The sequence below is a fragment of the Trematomus bernacchii genome, unplaced genomic scaffold (assembly GCF_902827165.1).
Source record: "Trematomus bernacchii unplaced genomic scaffold, fTreBer1.1, whole genome shotgun sequence".
Lineage (NCBI taxonomy): Eukaryota > Metazoa > Chordata > Actinopteri > Perciformes > Nototheniidae > Trematomus > Trematomus bernacchii.
Genome location: NW_022987910.1, coordinates 6187371 through 6204583, shown reverse-complemented (window position 1 = coordinate 6204583; position 17213 = coordinate 6187371). Strand labels below are relative to the sequence as shown.

The 17213-nt window shown below is 40.7% G+C and overlaps 2 protein-coding genes across 2 annotated transcripts; both read right to left on the bottom strand.

The window, feature by feature from the left end:
• Window positions 1-5: 5 nt before the first annotated feature.
• Window positions 6-11942, bottom strand: kpna4 (karyopherin alpha 4 (importin alpha 3)). The gene is made up of 17 exons (XM_034115136.1): window positions 11662-11942; window positions 9812-9856; window positions 9631-9720; window positions 8000-8029; window positions 7847-7899; window positions 6935-7030; window positions 6548-6633; window positions 5776-5862; window positions 5515-5684; window positions 4995-5039; window positions 4700-4831; window positions 4427-4555; window positions 3654-3758; window positions 3470-3541; window positions 2812-2974; window positions 2615-2709; window positions 6-2300 (listed from the first exon to the last, which is right to left on the bottom strand). The coding sequence occupies exons 1-17, from the start codon at window positions 11728-11730 to the stop codon at window positions 2205-2207; spliced, it is 1563 nt and encodes a 520-aa protein (XP_033971027.1). The 5' UTR covers window positions 11731-11942; the 3' UTR covers window positions 6-2204.
• Window positions 11943-13698: 1756 nt separating this feature from the next.
• LOC117470494 (ADP-ribosylation factor-like protein 14) lies at window positions 13699-16505 on the bottom strand. The gene is made up of 2 exons (XM_034115291.1): window positions 15916-16505; window positions 13699-14754 (listed from the first exon to the last, which is right to left on the bottom strand). The coding sequence occupies exons 1-2, from the start codon at window positions 16228-16230 to the stop codon at window positions 14443-14445; spliced, it is 627 nt and encodes a 208-aa protein (XP_033971182.1). The 5' UTR covers window positions 16231-16505; the 3' UTR covers window positions 13699-14442.
• Between the last annotated feature and the right edge of the window lie 708 nt (window positions 16506-17213).

The window sequence follows — 17213 nt, the reverse complement described above, 5'->3', positions numbered from 1 at the left end:
CAGTCTCTCGATTTGGGTTTCACTATTTATTTTCTTGAAGACAACCTATCCTGTAGCCTATCTCCCAAAAAGGTTTTTGGGCAAACCACCTTTTTATACCTTCCATATCATAAATTCAGATTTGAAACCACATGTTTGCTAACAAGGAATGCTGCAAAAAAAAAAGACCCCTATGTTCAACAGAAGGTTTATGAGCACAATGTGTAATCATTTACTACAGTGTTTGAAGTTAACACAAAAAATGGAAAGGGTAAGCTTGTACACCTAGCTGGTATAAGAGGGAAGAGTAGTATGGGGCTAATGACTCTGCAAGGTACTAAAAAGGTACAGCAAACTTGTTCATGGGTTATTTATTACTCAGGAGAACCCACTTTGGACAACTCCAGTCTGACGTGTGGGACACCTTTTGACCTTGAGAAAAAGGAGGCTAAATCCTCTCTTTGTCTAGCTGAGATACATTAGCAGATCCTTTCCTGCTGCTCCTGAAATAAAGTCCTTATTTTTTTCTCAAGTATCACTAAAAAGCATCATTGGATTACTCTAGAAAGACAACAGATTGTGGTTGAGTGATGCATATTGTAGGATGTTGTTGGCAGGTCAAAACCTATGAAACCCACCAACATGCCTTCAGGCCTCACTTTGCAGTACATGTGCAAAACCATAGATTATTTAGCAAATCGGACACTAGTGAGGGATAAGGGAAAGGGAAACATGTAACATTTAAGCACAGTTTTACTTAAAATAAAAATTACACTGTATCCACAGCCTAAGGAAACTAAAATACCCTAAAAAATAACTGTGCTATAGTTTAGTACATGCAAAGGTTATGATTCACAATCCTACGTGAAATGGCCATTGTTCTCTTCTCCCTTTGTGATAAGTCAAAGCTATGGCAACGATACTGCAAAGCAGTGGTTTTGCTGTAGATTGAGGGGAGAATAATGAGGTGACAGGGGAACAGGTCGTTTGATTATAGTGATGGTGTCAGTTTCACAGCATCAAGCCCATGTCTGGTGCCTAGGTTAGGGTTCAGGTGTGAGGGTGGATTACCATCGTCGTCAATTACCTTTACAGAAGCAATGAAACTAAAAGCTGAAAATAAAAAATATCATAAAAAGGAACACACTGGAGGCAAAAAGAAAAAGCCCAAAAGCCACCAAATGCATCTTAATACAATGCACTGCTGCTCCACACCTGCCAATAGCATTGTCCAGTGTCAATTAATACTAACTTAACAATAATTCAAAACAGAAAAAGAATCCTTGTGATGACGATGATTTTTTTTTTTCATTTCCAAAGTTCTTCCTTTCAGGGTTTTGTGGATCAGCCTCTCTTTCAAAGGCAGAATTTCTTTTCCTGAAACCTTTGCTAACTTCATTGTTGCAATTTTGTTTCTCTTCAGATGTTGTAATTGAATTTCTCTGCATGCGCTCTCACCCAGTCTTGCATACTCCCAGTCACGCACGCAGCCAAGCACACAACTCATCCGTCCATTCTCTCGCACATGCGACACGCGCAGCCGGACTCCTGGCCCCGCCCACCAGAGGGAGAGGATGGTGCCCTGTCGGGGCGTTTCATTGGAGGAGATGAACCTGGCTCCTCAGCACTGAGTCCAGACATTCATACACAATGGGTCCATTCACACACATGTCTGATAGCGTGGCCGATTGGGGGAGGGGCACGTTGAGGGTGGCACCCTCTCTTTTCGGAGGACCGTAGAATTGTGATGGTTCGTGGTTCATCTCAGTTCAAAATTAGTTATTTTCGGTTGTATCGTAATATGTCAAGATCTCTTGATTTGTTATTTTTGGATGTCCTTGGTTCTCCCCGGGCAGACATCAAGTTTTTTTGTTGTCGTTTGAAGTAGTTTTCCGAAGGCGACAGCTCCAATAACACAGAAGTTATGTCGGCATGTCTCTCAACGCATTCGATGTAGATGTTTTGCTTTTTTTGCAACATGTAGCCACTCATTCTCACTCGCACCCACTCGCCATCTCAACCTTCATTTGGGCTGGTTCCCCTGGAAGGCCAAATGAAATCCACACATTTTTCTCTCAGATAAGATGCAGCCATGGATCCCACGAGCCAAGCACAATGGATCAAATTTCTCACACTCGCTCTCTTTCGCTCTTTCTCTCCTAATTTTTTTATGTTGAACAGAGTGCTGCATCGTGAACAAAACTCCAGAATACCCCAGATGCCGTCTAGAACTGGAATCCCTCGGCTGGCACGTTGGCAGAGTTGAAGCCGTAAGTTCCACCTTGGATGGCTTCTGGGACCAGGCTGGTGTCTTCATCAATCTGAAGGGTTTGAGAGAGAGCGTTAACAAGGTGCAGCAGACATGACAGTAGTTTAAACACTAATGGTGCCGCTACAGCATAAGATTGACCAAAAGCAAACTCTAACTTGTGAGTCATTATTAGATCTTCACTGTTTATCTTCAACACGTTTGTCAATCAACTTAAATGTGGTGGAACCTTTTCTTTTTACATTCAAATATAAAATGTGATAGTCTAAGGCTTCAACTTTACTTCATAGCAAATCTATTGATAACCAACACTGGATTGATACTTTGAACTTTAGTGAAATCATCTTTGACACTGGATTCACTTACATCATCAGAAGAGAAGAATTGATCAATAATTTCGTATGCCAATTTGTAGATATCTTCATTTTCGTGATTCTGCAGTTGCTCTACTTTTTCCAAACCTGAGGAACCAAAGAAAACAACAAGTCAGACACCACACAATCACGCATGAAACCTAATGTTAAGAAACACACAGATAATAATCAAACATTGATGGGACTTACCGCCGCATTCCTCAATAAGGTTAGCAATGGTTTCAGCCTCATCGTCTGCCATCTTGAGGATGTTGCTGAGGCCGTCGAGGACGACCTGCACCACCTGAGCGTCCTTCACCACCAGCAGGTTGCAGAACGGAGGGATCACCTGCTTCTCGATCAGGTGCGCCACCTGCAGACAGAAGAGGAGCGGTGAGGAACATCAACATGGTATTCACTTTCATACTTTCTACTTTTACTAGTCATTTTGAAAAATGCCAATGACTGGTTTCAAAACAACATTTCACATGTCTGTTGTCAAAAGGAATAATTTCACAAACTAAACGAAATTGAGAGAACATCTTTTTTAACTTCTCCCTTTACTCAAACACACTTCAGCCTCTTTTGAATTATAAAAAATCCATTTGTGAAAGCTTTAGGAAATGTTTAGTTTGTTTTATTATAACTAAATTGTTCATGTGTTAGTTCTAACTCTGTGCTTATGTATTCTGCTTTATTCACATTTTATCTGGATTGTTTGTTTTATTTTCTTCTGTAAAAGTACTTTTTAAAATAAAAATCTAACCCCAAGGACAGAGCTACATAAATCAAGTGTATTCATATTCCCACAGTTTTTCATGACTACATCTCATTCCTTTAAAACTTGAATTGTTTAGAAGATTCTTACCTGATCTTTCCTGCCACTTATTGTCAAGTTGCTGATGGCCCAGGCTGCTTCCTTCTGAGTGCCAAAGTCACCCTAAAAACAAAAATACATTAATAACACATATTTCCCCCACAAGCTCATTAAACAGAACCCTTCACGATCCTCTTGCTCTTTGCACAGCTTCTAAAGACAGACGGACACACACCTTGTCGAGCAGGTGGATGATCATGGGGACGAGCTTGGCGTCGATGACAGCCTGCACCTGCTGCTGGTTGCCGGCTGTGATGTTGGACAGGAACCACACTGCCTCCTACAGGACAAACAACACAAATACATTGTTAAGGAAATAGAAACATAGACGGGTTTTATCCTAACCAGAGAAGCCAGAAGATTATAATCGTGTCAAACCTTTAACTAGAGGAGGAACCTGACTGCATGGGGCCATGATTAGCAGCCAAAAGGATAGAATAGCACTCCCTCTTTTTAAAGACTTATGAGTTTGTGTTTAAACTGGATCAGAATCCAGAGGTCCGCGCTGAGGGGTGGGACCTCTGGGCGAGACAGAGTGCTGTGGGCGGGGCGAAGGCGTTTCTTGAGGCTCTAATCATCGTCCAGGTCACAGTGGGCCTCTGTTTTAAAGTGACTGGTCTCAGATGCACTCCGATATCAGCAGAGACTCGTGGTCTTCAGCACCCTCTGGCCACCAACCCAAGGAATCACTCATTCAATCACATCCACACCAACAACCCTTCCCCCAACCCCCCCGATCTGACTGACTAACTTCAACTGAGGTCTTCTTCTTCATCCTGGAGGTTCTTCATGTTGCGAATCCCTACGAATGACTATCTGCCCCATCTATGACTTTCACACAGCATTCACACAAGCACCAAGTCTCTGATTTCATCACGTCCAGGCAGACAACACCTGCCAGGGGGGGCATGTATATGTGCAGGAGGAGGAAGATGGAGGTAGTTTTACCTTGTTGATTTTCTCCTTCGGGTGTGTGAGGAGTGCGGGGAAGTGGCTGAGAGCGTCACAGTTGAGCACCACCTGGGTCTGTTCATCTGTGCCGGTCACTATGTTCCCCACGGCCCTCAGAGCAGCAGTCTGGGTGTGAAGAGGAAGCGTTACATTTGTTAAGAGAATAATAACCGTTAAACCATGAGATTATCAATCTCTAGAGTCCATGCTTGATGTCTTATAGATGTGATCCTTCACATAATCATCGTCATGCCTGGCGTCTCTTCATACCTGAACTTTGACCTCCTGGTGACTGAGCAGAGGCACCAGATGAGGGACGATGCCAGAGTCGATGACCATTTGGATCTGCTCGTTCCCAGCGTCCGTCAGATAGGACAGAGCCCACACGGTGTCTACCAAGATCTGGAGGCAGCAAAGAAGAAAGGAAACTCATTATTACACTTTGCAACCTGAACAACTTCCTCCAACAGTGAAGCATTTATTGAATTTGCTCTGTTAATAGTTAAGAGAGGCCAAGGCACCACAGCCTGTGTAACAAAACTGGGGGAAACCTCAGACTACTTACGCTGACATCAGTGTGGTGGATCAGCACGCAGAGCGCCGGCAGAATCTGAGAACAGAAGAGAACACAGGAGGGATGACTATGGGGAGAAAAAGACAAACATGGCTTTTTTCTTTTTTTATGTAAACCAGCTTTATATTTGCCTTCATTCTCAGGCCTAACAACAAGAAACCAAGAAGTCCACATTTATGATTTTTGATTTATTCCCATATTCTTTTAATATACATGTTCCACATCTGACGTGACTGGTATGGAAAGGTTTTTCCTGTATCATAAACGATACTCTGTTAGTGTCGGACTGCATGAAGCATCCTCTTGTTTTTTAACTTGATGGTTTTTAAAATAAACTGATCACGATTCAGGATATTTTGCTCCTGGAACCGTATGAACTGAAGACTGGATGATTAATGCCTCACTGGAAGCTTCTCGCTCATAAACACTGAATCATTGCTTTTACACAAACACCCATGTAACCGTGCATCCAGCACACACATGTACAGCTCCCTCATTCTGGCATACACACCTCCTGGATGGTCTCCATGGGTGGTGGAGGGTCCTTATGGCGGCACAGATTGACCATGACCCAGGTGACATTGCGCAGGAAGGTGATGGGGATGGAGGGACTGATGAAAGAGAGCAGGGGCTTCACCACGCCCAAGCTGATCACGTAGTCTCTGCATTGAGGGCCGTCACCTGGAGAGAACACACACAGATGGTTCACATGCCGTCCAGGGACTCGCGGTATTTTTTTCCAACACACACACACACACCAACAGCGACTCACCTATGATGTTGCCCAGGGCCCAGACCGCCTGTTCACACACGTTCTGGTGAGGGGAGTGAAGCAGCCTCAGGAACAGAGGCACAGCATCTACACCAAGAGACAGATAAGTATCAATCATAGGAGGAATCTTGTACTCGGCTGCAGGGCTTTAACTCAGAAACAGCTCCACAAAGAGGACTTTCATCATCTGTTCAGAATCTTTAAATGACCACTTGGACACATCTACACTTAAAAAGGAATAGGACACAACATGCTTAGAAATAAAAAGAAGAGCAAAAGTAGGAAAATATCAAAGTAACTTCACTGTATATCACTTAAAGATGTGGCATTCAGATCCTTTGAATCTTATTATTAAAGTATTTAAAGCCAGAGATACTTAAACACTGCTGTTCTGCATAATTAAATCATAGATAAAGATGTCGTGCATTGTCAAGATTAATAAATCAATCATTTAAGTGTTTTCATTTTCTCATGTTGCAGCTCGCTTTATGATGATTTATCACATCCACCATTTAAATGTTTTTGACTAATGGGAATAAATAAATAATACTTATACAAAAATGTCTCCATTAAATACATGAATCCCCGTTGATGCATTTGACTAAAGCAAATGCAATAACATGCCAAAACGTGTGGATGTCACACCTACTATAATAAATAAAAGCACATTTGTTTATAAAGTGAAAGGTAATAGATTGAGGTTTATATTGAGATGTTGTACACTACAGACATGAGAAAATAAGGTGTTGTGTTGAGATGAAAGGGCTCTTACTGGACTGGACCACGGCCTGGGTCTGCTCCGAGGTCCCAGACGCGATGTTGGTGAGAGCCCAGGCTGCCTCGAACTGGAGAGACGGGCTGTGAAGAGGTGAGAGAGAAAGAGAAGGCTGAGTTGAAGTCACTGCGACTGGGCAGTGGCGTAACAGTCAGAGCCTGCTGATGAGTCATTTATATTTCTGTCATCCCTGGAAGGTGAAACTAGAACACATTTACATAAGTGCTTCAGATGCAGGCACGGATAAAACCCTGCTTGTGCATTTGAATACATTTGAAGTGTGCATAAACTCAACATGATCTGGATAATGCTACTAATATCATCACACATGAAAGAGCATTATGCGCTGCCACAAGCACAAAGAAACATTCGCAGCCTGCTTACTTATCATCTCTGTCCAGACAGTGGACCAGTATAGGAAGGATCCCAGATTTAATCAGGTCATCAATGGGAGGGTTACGGTCACTGGACAACAACTTCCTACAAAAACAAAAGAGAGCACAAAAGACCATTACTCATACTGATGGCTTTACAGAGAAATGCAAACAAGAAGAACCAATGACACACAGAGAGAAACAGCTAAAGAATGTCAAGAATCCACACAGTGTCAATCACAATCTCAGTGACCGCCCGGCTCATGACCTCAACGTTAAGTCAGGACACGTTTGAAGGCATCTTTGGTGTCAAAAAAGCTGCATGGTAGCCGTGAATAGATGAAAGAATAAAAATAACTAGCTGTAAAATAATAAAGAAACATGTTTTCGACTACCTCATGCAGCATTTTCTTCATCTTAAACAGGGCTGCACTACTGAGCCGCAGTGCCATTTACTATGTCCATTAATCAGACCGGGCTGGCTTACTGTAAATCACCGCTGTCTAACAGAGCTGGAAAAACATTCAGTCCTTGAAATTTCAACACTGGAACTGTATTTTGCAAGAGGCCATCAATTTTAATCAAAGAACCTTTTCAGACAAAGTATTGGTGCAGCGTCTCTGGCTCACAAACACCCGATGAACCAGATGTGAATCTGGATCACATTTAAAGTACTACTTTGTTAATAGTGAACAGCCATTTTATTTTGGCTTAATCCAAATGTGTCTTTGACAGGTTAATAATCAGCAGAGTACATAGTAGCGCTCTATAGTCCTCTGTGAACATCAATATGACAACATGAGAAATGTGACCCTAAATGTTTATAAAGAAAGTATAATAATATAAAACGAGATGCCAGCTGCTGGTGTAAACTGAAGAGATAATCAGTAGAATAGAAGAGTGTGAGGGTGTGGTTTCCTACCTGGCAGCCTGAACAGCACTCAGCTGGACGCCCTGATTATCACTGGTGGCATTCTGTAACGCAAGAACACAAGTTAAATTCTGCATTATATACACAGCCCATAAGAGGAGATAAATGACAAAGAATAACAAATTAATGTAACATCCTACTTACTTGTACTATTGCTTCAAGGGAGGTGTTTTGCTGAAAAGGAAAGTAAAGAGTCATTAGTCAAAAGTACAAGATGATAAGATCCAAGTACATTTTTATCCAGTGGTTGATCAAGGAAAATACCCCAAAGAGTTTATTTCCTGGCAGTACTACGGGAGGCTGAGCAGGTCAGCTTCTAGCTTCACATTTAAACAAGTATTTCCTAGAATTGCTTTTGTCTGTAAAGTTGACACAGCAGGGAATAGAGCCACCAAAGCAACTACGAGAAACAGGACATTAGGAATCAGGAAATACCACCAGGACAAAGCAGTGACTTGCATTCTCACAGCCAATCTGGTGTTCTGTTGGAACAGTCAGCAGGCCGGACGTGAAGGCCAGCATTCAACGTGAAAATGTGCCAACTGGCACCCTCACCTGACTGCCTCTACAGGGAGCTGAAGGCCCAGTGTAGAATCAAGTGTGCAGAGTATCGTTCTTACTTTTAATTAAGCCCTGACCATGAAAGCAGGCCCAGTTAAATAAGAGTCGGCTGGTGCCTCCAATAACCAGCCGATTACTGTGCACTGTTAAATAAACGGGGTGGAGTAACGTGCAACAAAAAACTAACTAGAAAAGAAAAACACTCAAACACAACCCTGAATACACAACATGAAGGTGACCACTGGAACATTGAAAACAGCGAAGGCTGGAACTCAGGTGGTGCTGGTTGAGTATTTAAACCAGATTGGTCAGTACACACAAAAGCCACTAATGTCTTGCAGTGAGTCAGAGCAGCATGTCATTGTTGATATATTGCTAAGCAGCCTGTTTAAAGTCAGCCTTTTCAATGACACTAGGCAGTTACTGTGATTGAATTTCTGAACTGCTGAGTGGCTTTTTATTCCAGCAATACCACACGACCTAGAGCCCCTCAGTGATGGTGGGATTCTCGATCCATCGATTTTTGGGAGATTTTACGTTGTTACCCTAAAACGTGTAGGTGACGTGTGCCAAAACTACTTATATGAAGGGATGTAACATTCACTGTGAGCCCTTAAGCTTAAATATAATGAGCACATGGCCTAATGTTTTGGCTTATCAATGATGGTAAGATTAATGCTAACCTGAAAATAAAGTGCCTCAAATTGGCACAATCCAAGGACTATTTGCATTATAAATAGTTATTTTATGTATCACAAATTATTACCACACCCATATCTATAACTTTGAATACTTGTTATGAGAGTAGTCATTTATTCTCTTTATACCTGCACGTTTGATCTGAAATTGAAATGCTGCATAACATGAATTTCGGTCCCAAAGATGAAGTATTGGGCAACAAAAGCACAGAAGGTATTTAGAAAATACTAAAATCCTGATGACGGATAGCTTTACAAAGTACAATTTTGTGATTCTACAAAGGATGCTGCACTGAAACCGGTCTCTTACTTGAAGATAATGAGACACTACCTAGCATGGAGAACGTTTGTTGACTGTATATTTGTCACACTTCTGCCCCACCCAACTGAGATTGAGCAAGAACACAGCATCATAGGGACACAATGTTATCGTATCCTAAACCTCTGGACTGTATTGCCAGGGAGAGGAACCTAATGTGGGCCACCCTTAGAAGAAGCAGTTGACTAGTATCGTACCGATCTGAAGTCTCCGTCAACGTCAGAGTCCTCACAGATGTCCTCATGGGGCACATTTCGTCTCTTCAGAAGGTGCTCATCTCTTTTGTTCTGTAGTGGAGGGAAACAGAAATATTACTTCATGCACATTTCAGAAGAAATTCATCATGATAAGAAGACAAGATAATACAAATGTACCAACCTTTCTGAGTTCCACCACTACCTCAGTCCTCTGTCTTCTCATAGTCTGTGGGTGAGATAGCATAAGAACATTTAGGAACTATTTTCTAGAGCGGCACAGATTAGTACATCTGCATACAAATAACCAGCAACCATTTTGATCAATAGATCGGCAGTGAAAATAGTTCCAGCCATACATCAATCCCAACATGCCATTGCCAAACCTGGGCAAATGATCAAGTTTAAGTTTATGAAAGCAGGGTCAATCTGTAGTATCAGTCATACCTGGAGCATTAGGTCAACATCCCACAATCTGCATGTGACTGCCTAACACCCTAAACCCGAGCCTGAACTAATTCGCTTTAGCTTAAGTTACTGTAAGATGTGCCTCAACAATACCTCTAACTTACATATTCTTCAATATACAATTTAAATTCATGTTATCTTTTTTTTTTAAAGACTATAGTTACAAGTATGTTGCAGATATATTATAGGGCATACTTATTCAGCAAAAACTGCAGTCCCACAGTGAGTCTTTCATGAAGGTTTTACTGTTCAGTTTCTTTGTTGAAGCTGGTTTAAAGAGGTGCTGATTCTGTCTTTTATACAGACTGTACTGTGTGCTGTTGTTGAATAGTATCGTTTAGTGATCTACAATGAATCTCCAAAACATCCATGCAGGTGATTCAACACCTATCTAATGCAGTTTCAACACAAACAGGGACATGTATTATTGTGTTCATTGGAATTATAACGCCCTAGGTGTAACTATGCCTGATAAACAGGTAACTGAGTATAAAGGTTTTAGTATACACCTCACATTAAGTGATGGTATTTGTTGGTAATGCTTGTGTTCATCACTGACAGACCACCAAGTGATTATCAAGTAGCTAGTCGTATGTCTAGAGGCCTAGACCGCTTCGGTAGCTACTTGTCAAACAGGATGTGTGATTATATCCTGCTCATATAGTTACGTCTTGAGTGAGGGCGCCTGAAAACAACACCCCTGCGAACACTAACGAAGCAAAGGCATGTTGAGCCGACTATAAATCAAGTGGTAACTTATGGATGCAACGTTAGCTAACGTGTAGCTTTGATCTAACAGTCATGTGATCGTGTTAACTAGCTGGTCGTGTTAACCTCGTTTTCTAAGCATGTGTAACGTTGGTAAAACACCTAATACCGCAATAACACTACGCCACAATTTAAAAATGTCTAGATAACTGGCCAGTTTAAAGGCTAACTGGTTTCCGCCATTGTTTTTGGTGGTAAAGACGGGGGATGGGTGGAACTGCAGCCACCATCAAGCTCTACCAGCAAGCTTAACGGTGGCTAGCAAATCAGTTAGCACATAGGTTAGCTAACTGCAGTACCAAAATAACGCTAATCTGCCGCTCTGTTAGCTTTCCAAACATGCAAATATACGGCTAATAAAACATATAAGTCAGTTACATGTACTTTTAGAGGCACGTGTATCAGTTTTCCTAGCCAACACATCGACCTAAACCGATCCGGCGGCCGATATGCCTGAGTAGCGCTAGCATGTCCCCCGTGGGCCTCACTAGCATCGAGCTAGCAGAGAACATACAGCGGAGGCGATGAACTCTGACTAGCGTTTCTGACATGTTTTATAACCACCGCGCTCTCACGGTGAAGCGAAACCAGCGAAAGCAAATGGAGTTAGCACAGCCAAGGCCAGCGACATATAACTGATTATATTCTGAGGCCCTGGCCAAGGATTAAGGTAAAAAAGTTCCCGATGGTAGAAATTAGAAACGACGTCACAAGGAAGCCAGAAGGCGAAGCTGTCTGTGAACAGAGCGGCGCCGAGAAAAGGAAGAGATCCTCGACACCAATCTGCATAACTTTTACCTCCAAATCACGGCCCTTATTCTTGAAATTCTTCAGCCGCTGGTTGTCCAGTTTCTCGTTGTCAGCCATGTTCGCAGTTGTGGTTGCGGTAAATACAATCTAAATCGTGAATTTAGCTTGTGAGCTATCCTTTTCTGGTTCCCTTTTCTCAGCCTTTCGTTAGCGGACTATTTTTTGCTGCTCTGTCCGCGGTGCATACTGGGATTGCCGGTGGTGGAGGGCAGCCTCGCTGTGGCGTAGAGGAAGGGTGGGGAAATCCCCTTCACTCTCATTGGTTTCACTGTGAACGTGTCTCTGCGGGGCGCGCCACTTTACAAGATACAAACCCAGATTACCATGGATAAATGCTCACATAAATATAAGAGAAATAGCATCCAAAGTGTAACTCTGCCCTCAGGGAGATTCTTCTGGGCTTCACTTTATGAAGTTATCAATTGGAAAGAAATGTGGCTAGTTGGAAATACATTTTTACTCAATAAAAGTTTAAGAGTTTTCAGTCAACATTTTTCATACAATATATTTTGTTAAAAAAGACACTAGAGGGATTTAACATTGATATTGACTATTCTTGTGATTTCTGTCATTTACATGAAGATACCATTTTTCATTTATTCAATCACTGTTTATACTCACACTCACACTTTTGGTCTGATGTTGAGTAAGAAAAACGGGACAAACGTTACAACTTCAAGATGAGGACATTTTTTATAAACTTTAAAGGTGATGGAATTTATACAAATGTTTTATTTGTACAACAAATTAGATTTTTGGGAAAATGTGCACATTTTTAGAGTAACAACAATATTGCACCATGAATAAAAATAGTAAAAACAAGAAGGAACTCAAAACCAAATGTGTATTTTATTCATATTAACTTGAGATGTTACCTTTTGTTTTTATCACTTTTTTCTTAATATTGATTTTATTTTTATTTTTTAACTGTACCCTGATGTCAATGAATCACATATTTATGGTTGATGTACATATATTTTTTTCTTGAATAAAGGTGTGGGGGGGGGGAAAGACACACCCTTTTGTCTAGTGGTGGTCTAATGGATAGTGAGGTGGGCTGAAGATCGGAAGGTTGTGAGTTCAAATCCCGCCAGGAACACCACCACTGGTGTGCCCTTGAGTAGGGCACTTAGCCCTGAGTTACTCCAGGGGGAATGTCTCTTTAATTGGTAATTGTAAGTCGCTTTGGATAAAAAGCGTCAGCTAAAGGAAATGTAATGTAACGTGTCTGATCATTGTATTTAATGACAATTAACACAGACTACTAATATCATAATTTAGAAAACTCTTTCTTACAATTAAAGTCCCACATTCTTTAGTTAAAGTTTGTAATGATAGTAAAACAAATACTTGAATTTAAAAGTAGAAGTAATCACTATTCAGCCAGAGGAGCTTTCATTGCACCATATTTTATATTCGATTATTATTCTTGACGCATTACAATGTAAGATGCATTTTAATTTTGGTCTTTGCTGCAATATTTTTAATTAATCTTTATCGTGAAGGTGTTTTGATTTAAATAAATGCAAGGCAATGTATTTCATATACCTCGTTAGAGGTTAATAAAGATCTGAATTTGCAAAGTGTCGAGTAACTAAAGTGTGTGAAGTAGAAAGCTGCATTACATTTAAGTACCTCAACATTGTAAGCCTAAGTACAGCACTTAAATAAATGTAGCTACTTATTATTTTCTACCACTGCATCCATAATATCTATTTCTTTCTAGTTTTACAGTCATTTATTTTAGCTTACAGCTATAGATACTTTGCTTTACTTTAATTTATACTATCAGTAGGCTATAATAGCCAACGGCCGGTTTACCAATCCGGGGCCAAACAGACAAGATAAAATAAAGAACATCTTTATTTATCCTAAGGGAAATTGTTGTGCAGCAGTTGCAATAAAAAAATAAGCATGTAAGTATGTTTTAAGACATACCTTTAAAAACGCCTGGTATAACCCTTTATATATACAGTCTATGGGTATAACCCATATGTGAAAATCTAAGAATTTGAATTTCAGGACTTTAACATGAATTATTCTTTATTTAATTGCAACATTAGACAAAACAACACTGACATATTGTAAGCATGATAATAAACACATATTGAAAACACGCCTTGAGTTGACAGATTTTACAGTTTTGTCATGGCTTTAATTTGTATGATGTAGCAACATCTATATTTTACATCAATGTCACAAATAGGCCTTTGTTTAAGTCAAATTTGTGTTGTACAAACCCAATAGTTATACAAAACAACAAGTCTTTATATTTCATAAAAATTGATAAAAATATAAATATAAAACTAAACATAAATAAAACAAACAAACAAAAGTTGCACAATTGGAGAACCAAATTGTTTTGACCCACAGACCAATATATATTTGGTTTGTATTTCCATGTATAGAGACAACTCTTAGATTGAATCATTGCAAATACTCTGTTTTGCAAAAGGTTCAGTTTCTCTCTCAGGCTCAGCTCAAATATCAGTTTTTGACACACCAGCTGTCTTAACCCAAGATCACAGCACCCTCATGGGATATCACCATGGTCCAAGGACACTTTGTCTTTATCAGCACTGAATAAAGCTTCTCTCTGTCACGTAGATTAACAATCAAAACTGAGATAATCTCATCCCTTTTCTCATCACCTCCTATACTCTGATCCTATAGACGCCACAGTGAGGCCATTTGCTGCTGAATTACACAGGCAGACAACAAGGACTCCTGCAAATCACTTGAATGATTCTCAAACCAGATTTTCCCCCATCATCTGCTGCAGAGACAAACTACTTTTTTCATAGCTGTGACACTGAACCCTTTGGACTTCATCTTAACCTTAATGTCCTCTTGAGTCTGTTTGAATGGAGTCTTCATCAGATAGACGATCCTCCTGAAGCCCTCCTCCAGCCCCACGCCGGTGGTGGCTGAGCAGGGCTGGATGAACCAGGTCCTGCCCTCGCACAATCTTCTCAAGTCCAGTGTCACACAAAGAGCCTCTGGGCTTTGAGCGCCCTGGAGGTCCTGTTTGTTGGCAAGGACCACGAGAGGGACTCCTTTGAGACTCTCATGCCTCAGGACCTAAAAGTGGAGAAGAAAGCAAACAAAAAAACGTCAACTTGTGTACAAAATATTTTAGTTAACTGGTTTATTGTGTTTAACCAATATCTATCAAGCATTGAGCAGTTGAACACATATACTGCACACTGTAATGTAGTTTTAAACAGAGATAAGGGTATTTATTATGTTTGCGAACAATTGTTATTTTGTTCTGTTTGGCATGCTGTACTGGTGCATAAGCAGATGACAGACAAAAAAAACTGTTGTAATGAAATATGATTTAGTTACTCGTAAATGTTTTCACTAATAGAGCATGTGTTCTATTTTATCTGTTTTATTTGTTCTATGTCCTATATGTATTCATGTTGCACTGTTGGAGGAGCCTGTGACTTAAGTTTTCCATTGCCATATCTACACTGTAGCTACTGTGCACGTGACAATAAAGCCTTGAATCTTGAATCTTGAATTTAGTCATAGTGAAATGTTCTTCATACTACATATAAACTAAGCAAAGTTCAAGTGTTATTGCAGGGTGAATTGTCCTCATTCATTAAAATATTATACACAGTTTTGGACAAATTGGTTTAGTATAGTATAGTTGTTGACAAGACATTAATAAGCATGTGCAAATGTTCTTATATCTGCTTAAAGGTAGGGTAGGTAAGTTTGAGAAACCGGCTCGAGATACACTTGTTATATTCCATGGAATGCTCTTAACATCTCGATAGCAATGAATATCTTAAGTGCTTTGACAAAAAATCCATAAAAAAATTTCATCTGTGGAAGCCGTAGTACTGTAAAAAGTACGACCAATCATTTTAGCCGGCCTGGCTAAAGTAACTGGATGGCCTACCTGCCTGTCAGCCTTCCATCGGGGCACAAACTTATCTCGTGCCCTCATTGGTCATGTGCGCGTTCGTGTGTGTTGGAGGAGGGGCTCTATAAGGAAGTGGCAGATTTTCTCCGGTTGTGTATTTTCAAATTCTAGCGATCTCGAGCCGGTTTCTCAAATGTGCCTACCCTACCTTTAACTTCTGCTATGAGACATTTATTAAAGAGTACAACTCTGACTGCATACATCACTCTGCTCAAATAGCTCAAACATCCAATTGAAGTAACAAAAACACAATTCTTACTGAAGGAAGAATATGTGCAATTAAGAGTATAAAAGTATCTGTTTACCCGATTAAGTTCCTTGCGGGCCTCATCCAGATGCTTTTGATCCCAGCTGTCCACCACAAACACCAGTCCGGCTGTATCAGTATAGAAATGTTTCCAATAGGGCCTCATCTTCCTCTGGCCCCCCACATCCCACACCGTCAGGCCCGGGCTGCTCCTGTCCGTCTCAAGCGTCTCCACGTTGAAGCCCACAGTGGGCACGGTCAGCACACTCTCGTTGTACTTCAGCCTGTAGAGCAGTGTGGTCTTTCCAGATCCAGTCAGACCCAGCATCAGGACCTGTGCTTGTTTTCGAGGCTTGGATCCATGCAGGCCCATGTCCTCACAGTGCAGCTCGTGACTATAAAGTAAGCGTCTTCTTCTTTTTGTATAGCTGTGTGAAATAAGCTGTACCCAATGGCTCCCTTTGTACTGACTATCTATAGGCTTAGTGTGTCCCGTCTCTTATAGAGACTGGCTGCAGTCAGTATGCTTTATGTGCGCAGAGTGATCCCTCCCCTCTGTTGTGATGGGATTCCTCTTGTGTCTGCGTAGCTTTCAGTAATGCTATTTATATCCAAAGTGATGGTGCAACTAACTGCGTACAGTTCTCTGGTTACCACTGCACAGTTAGTAGAGGAGTCACATCACACCTGCTACAGATCATCAGATACCAACCAGGAAGTCCATTTTGGTACACCGGTAAGATTATGTTTCTTCCTGGCTAGATGTCCCTGAGCAATGTCATCACAGGAACATTTAGCTGGGGGATAACTCGCCCTGGGCTGGGTAAATGTAGTTGTATCTTTAGACTGAGATTATGTAGGCAAAATGTGAGCCTTTGAGAAACCTGTCAGCAAAAATGGTTTCTGGGAATCTGTTATTGATCCCAAATAAATACGCATACATTAAACATTTTGAATTACTGAAACAGACTTTAGCATTACACAATAGTGTACAACATCAGCACTGGACAATATGATTGGAATTATACATTGTCACAATTAGTACGCTAGATTTAATATTAGTGCATTTTATTTCATTTCTAATTCTGGCTGATTTATGATTGTTTGCCCAATTCATTCTGTATGACATCTTAAAGCTAGGGTGAGTTATTTTTGTTATATCTGTTGAAATATTCTTTACTTTCTAGTAACAATCAGCCGAATCACCTGACATACTAAATGTGGATTGCTGTGACGAATATATTCTCATCGCCCAGCAGGTGGCATAACCTGACTAAAATCAGCTCTTCATTACCCATTGTTTAATTTATTTCGCTGGAAAAAACAAACATGTAAGAGAACTTTAGGGAAATACTT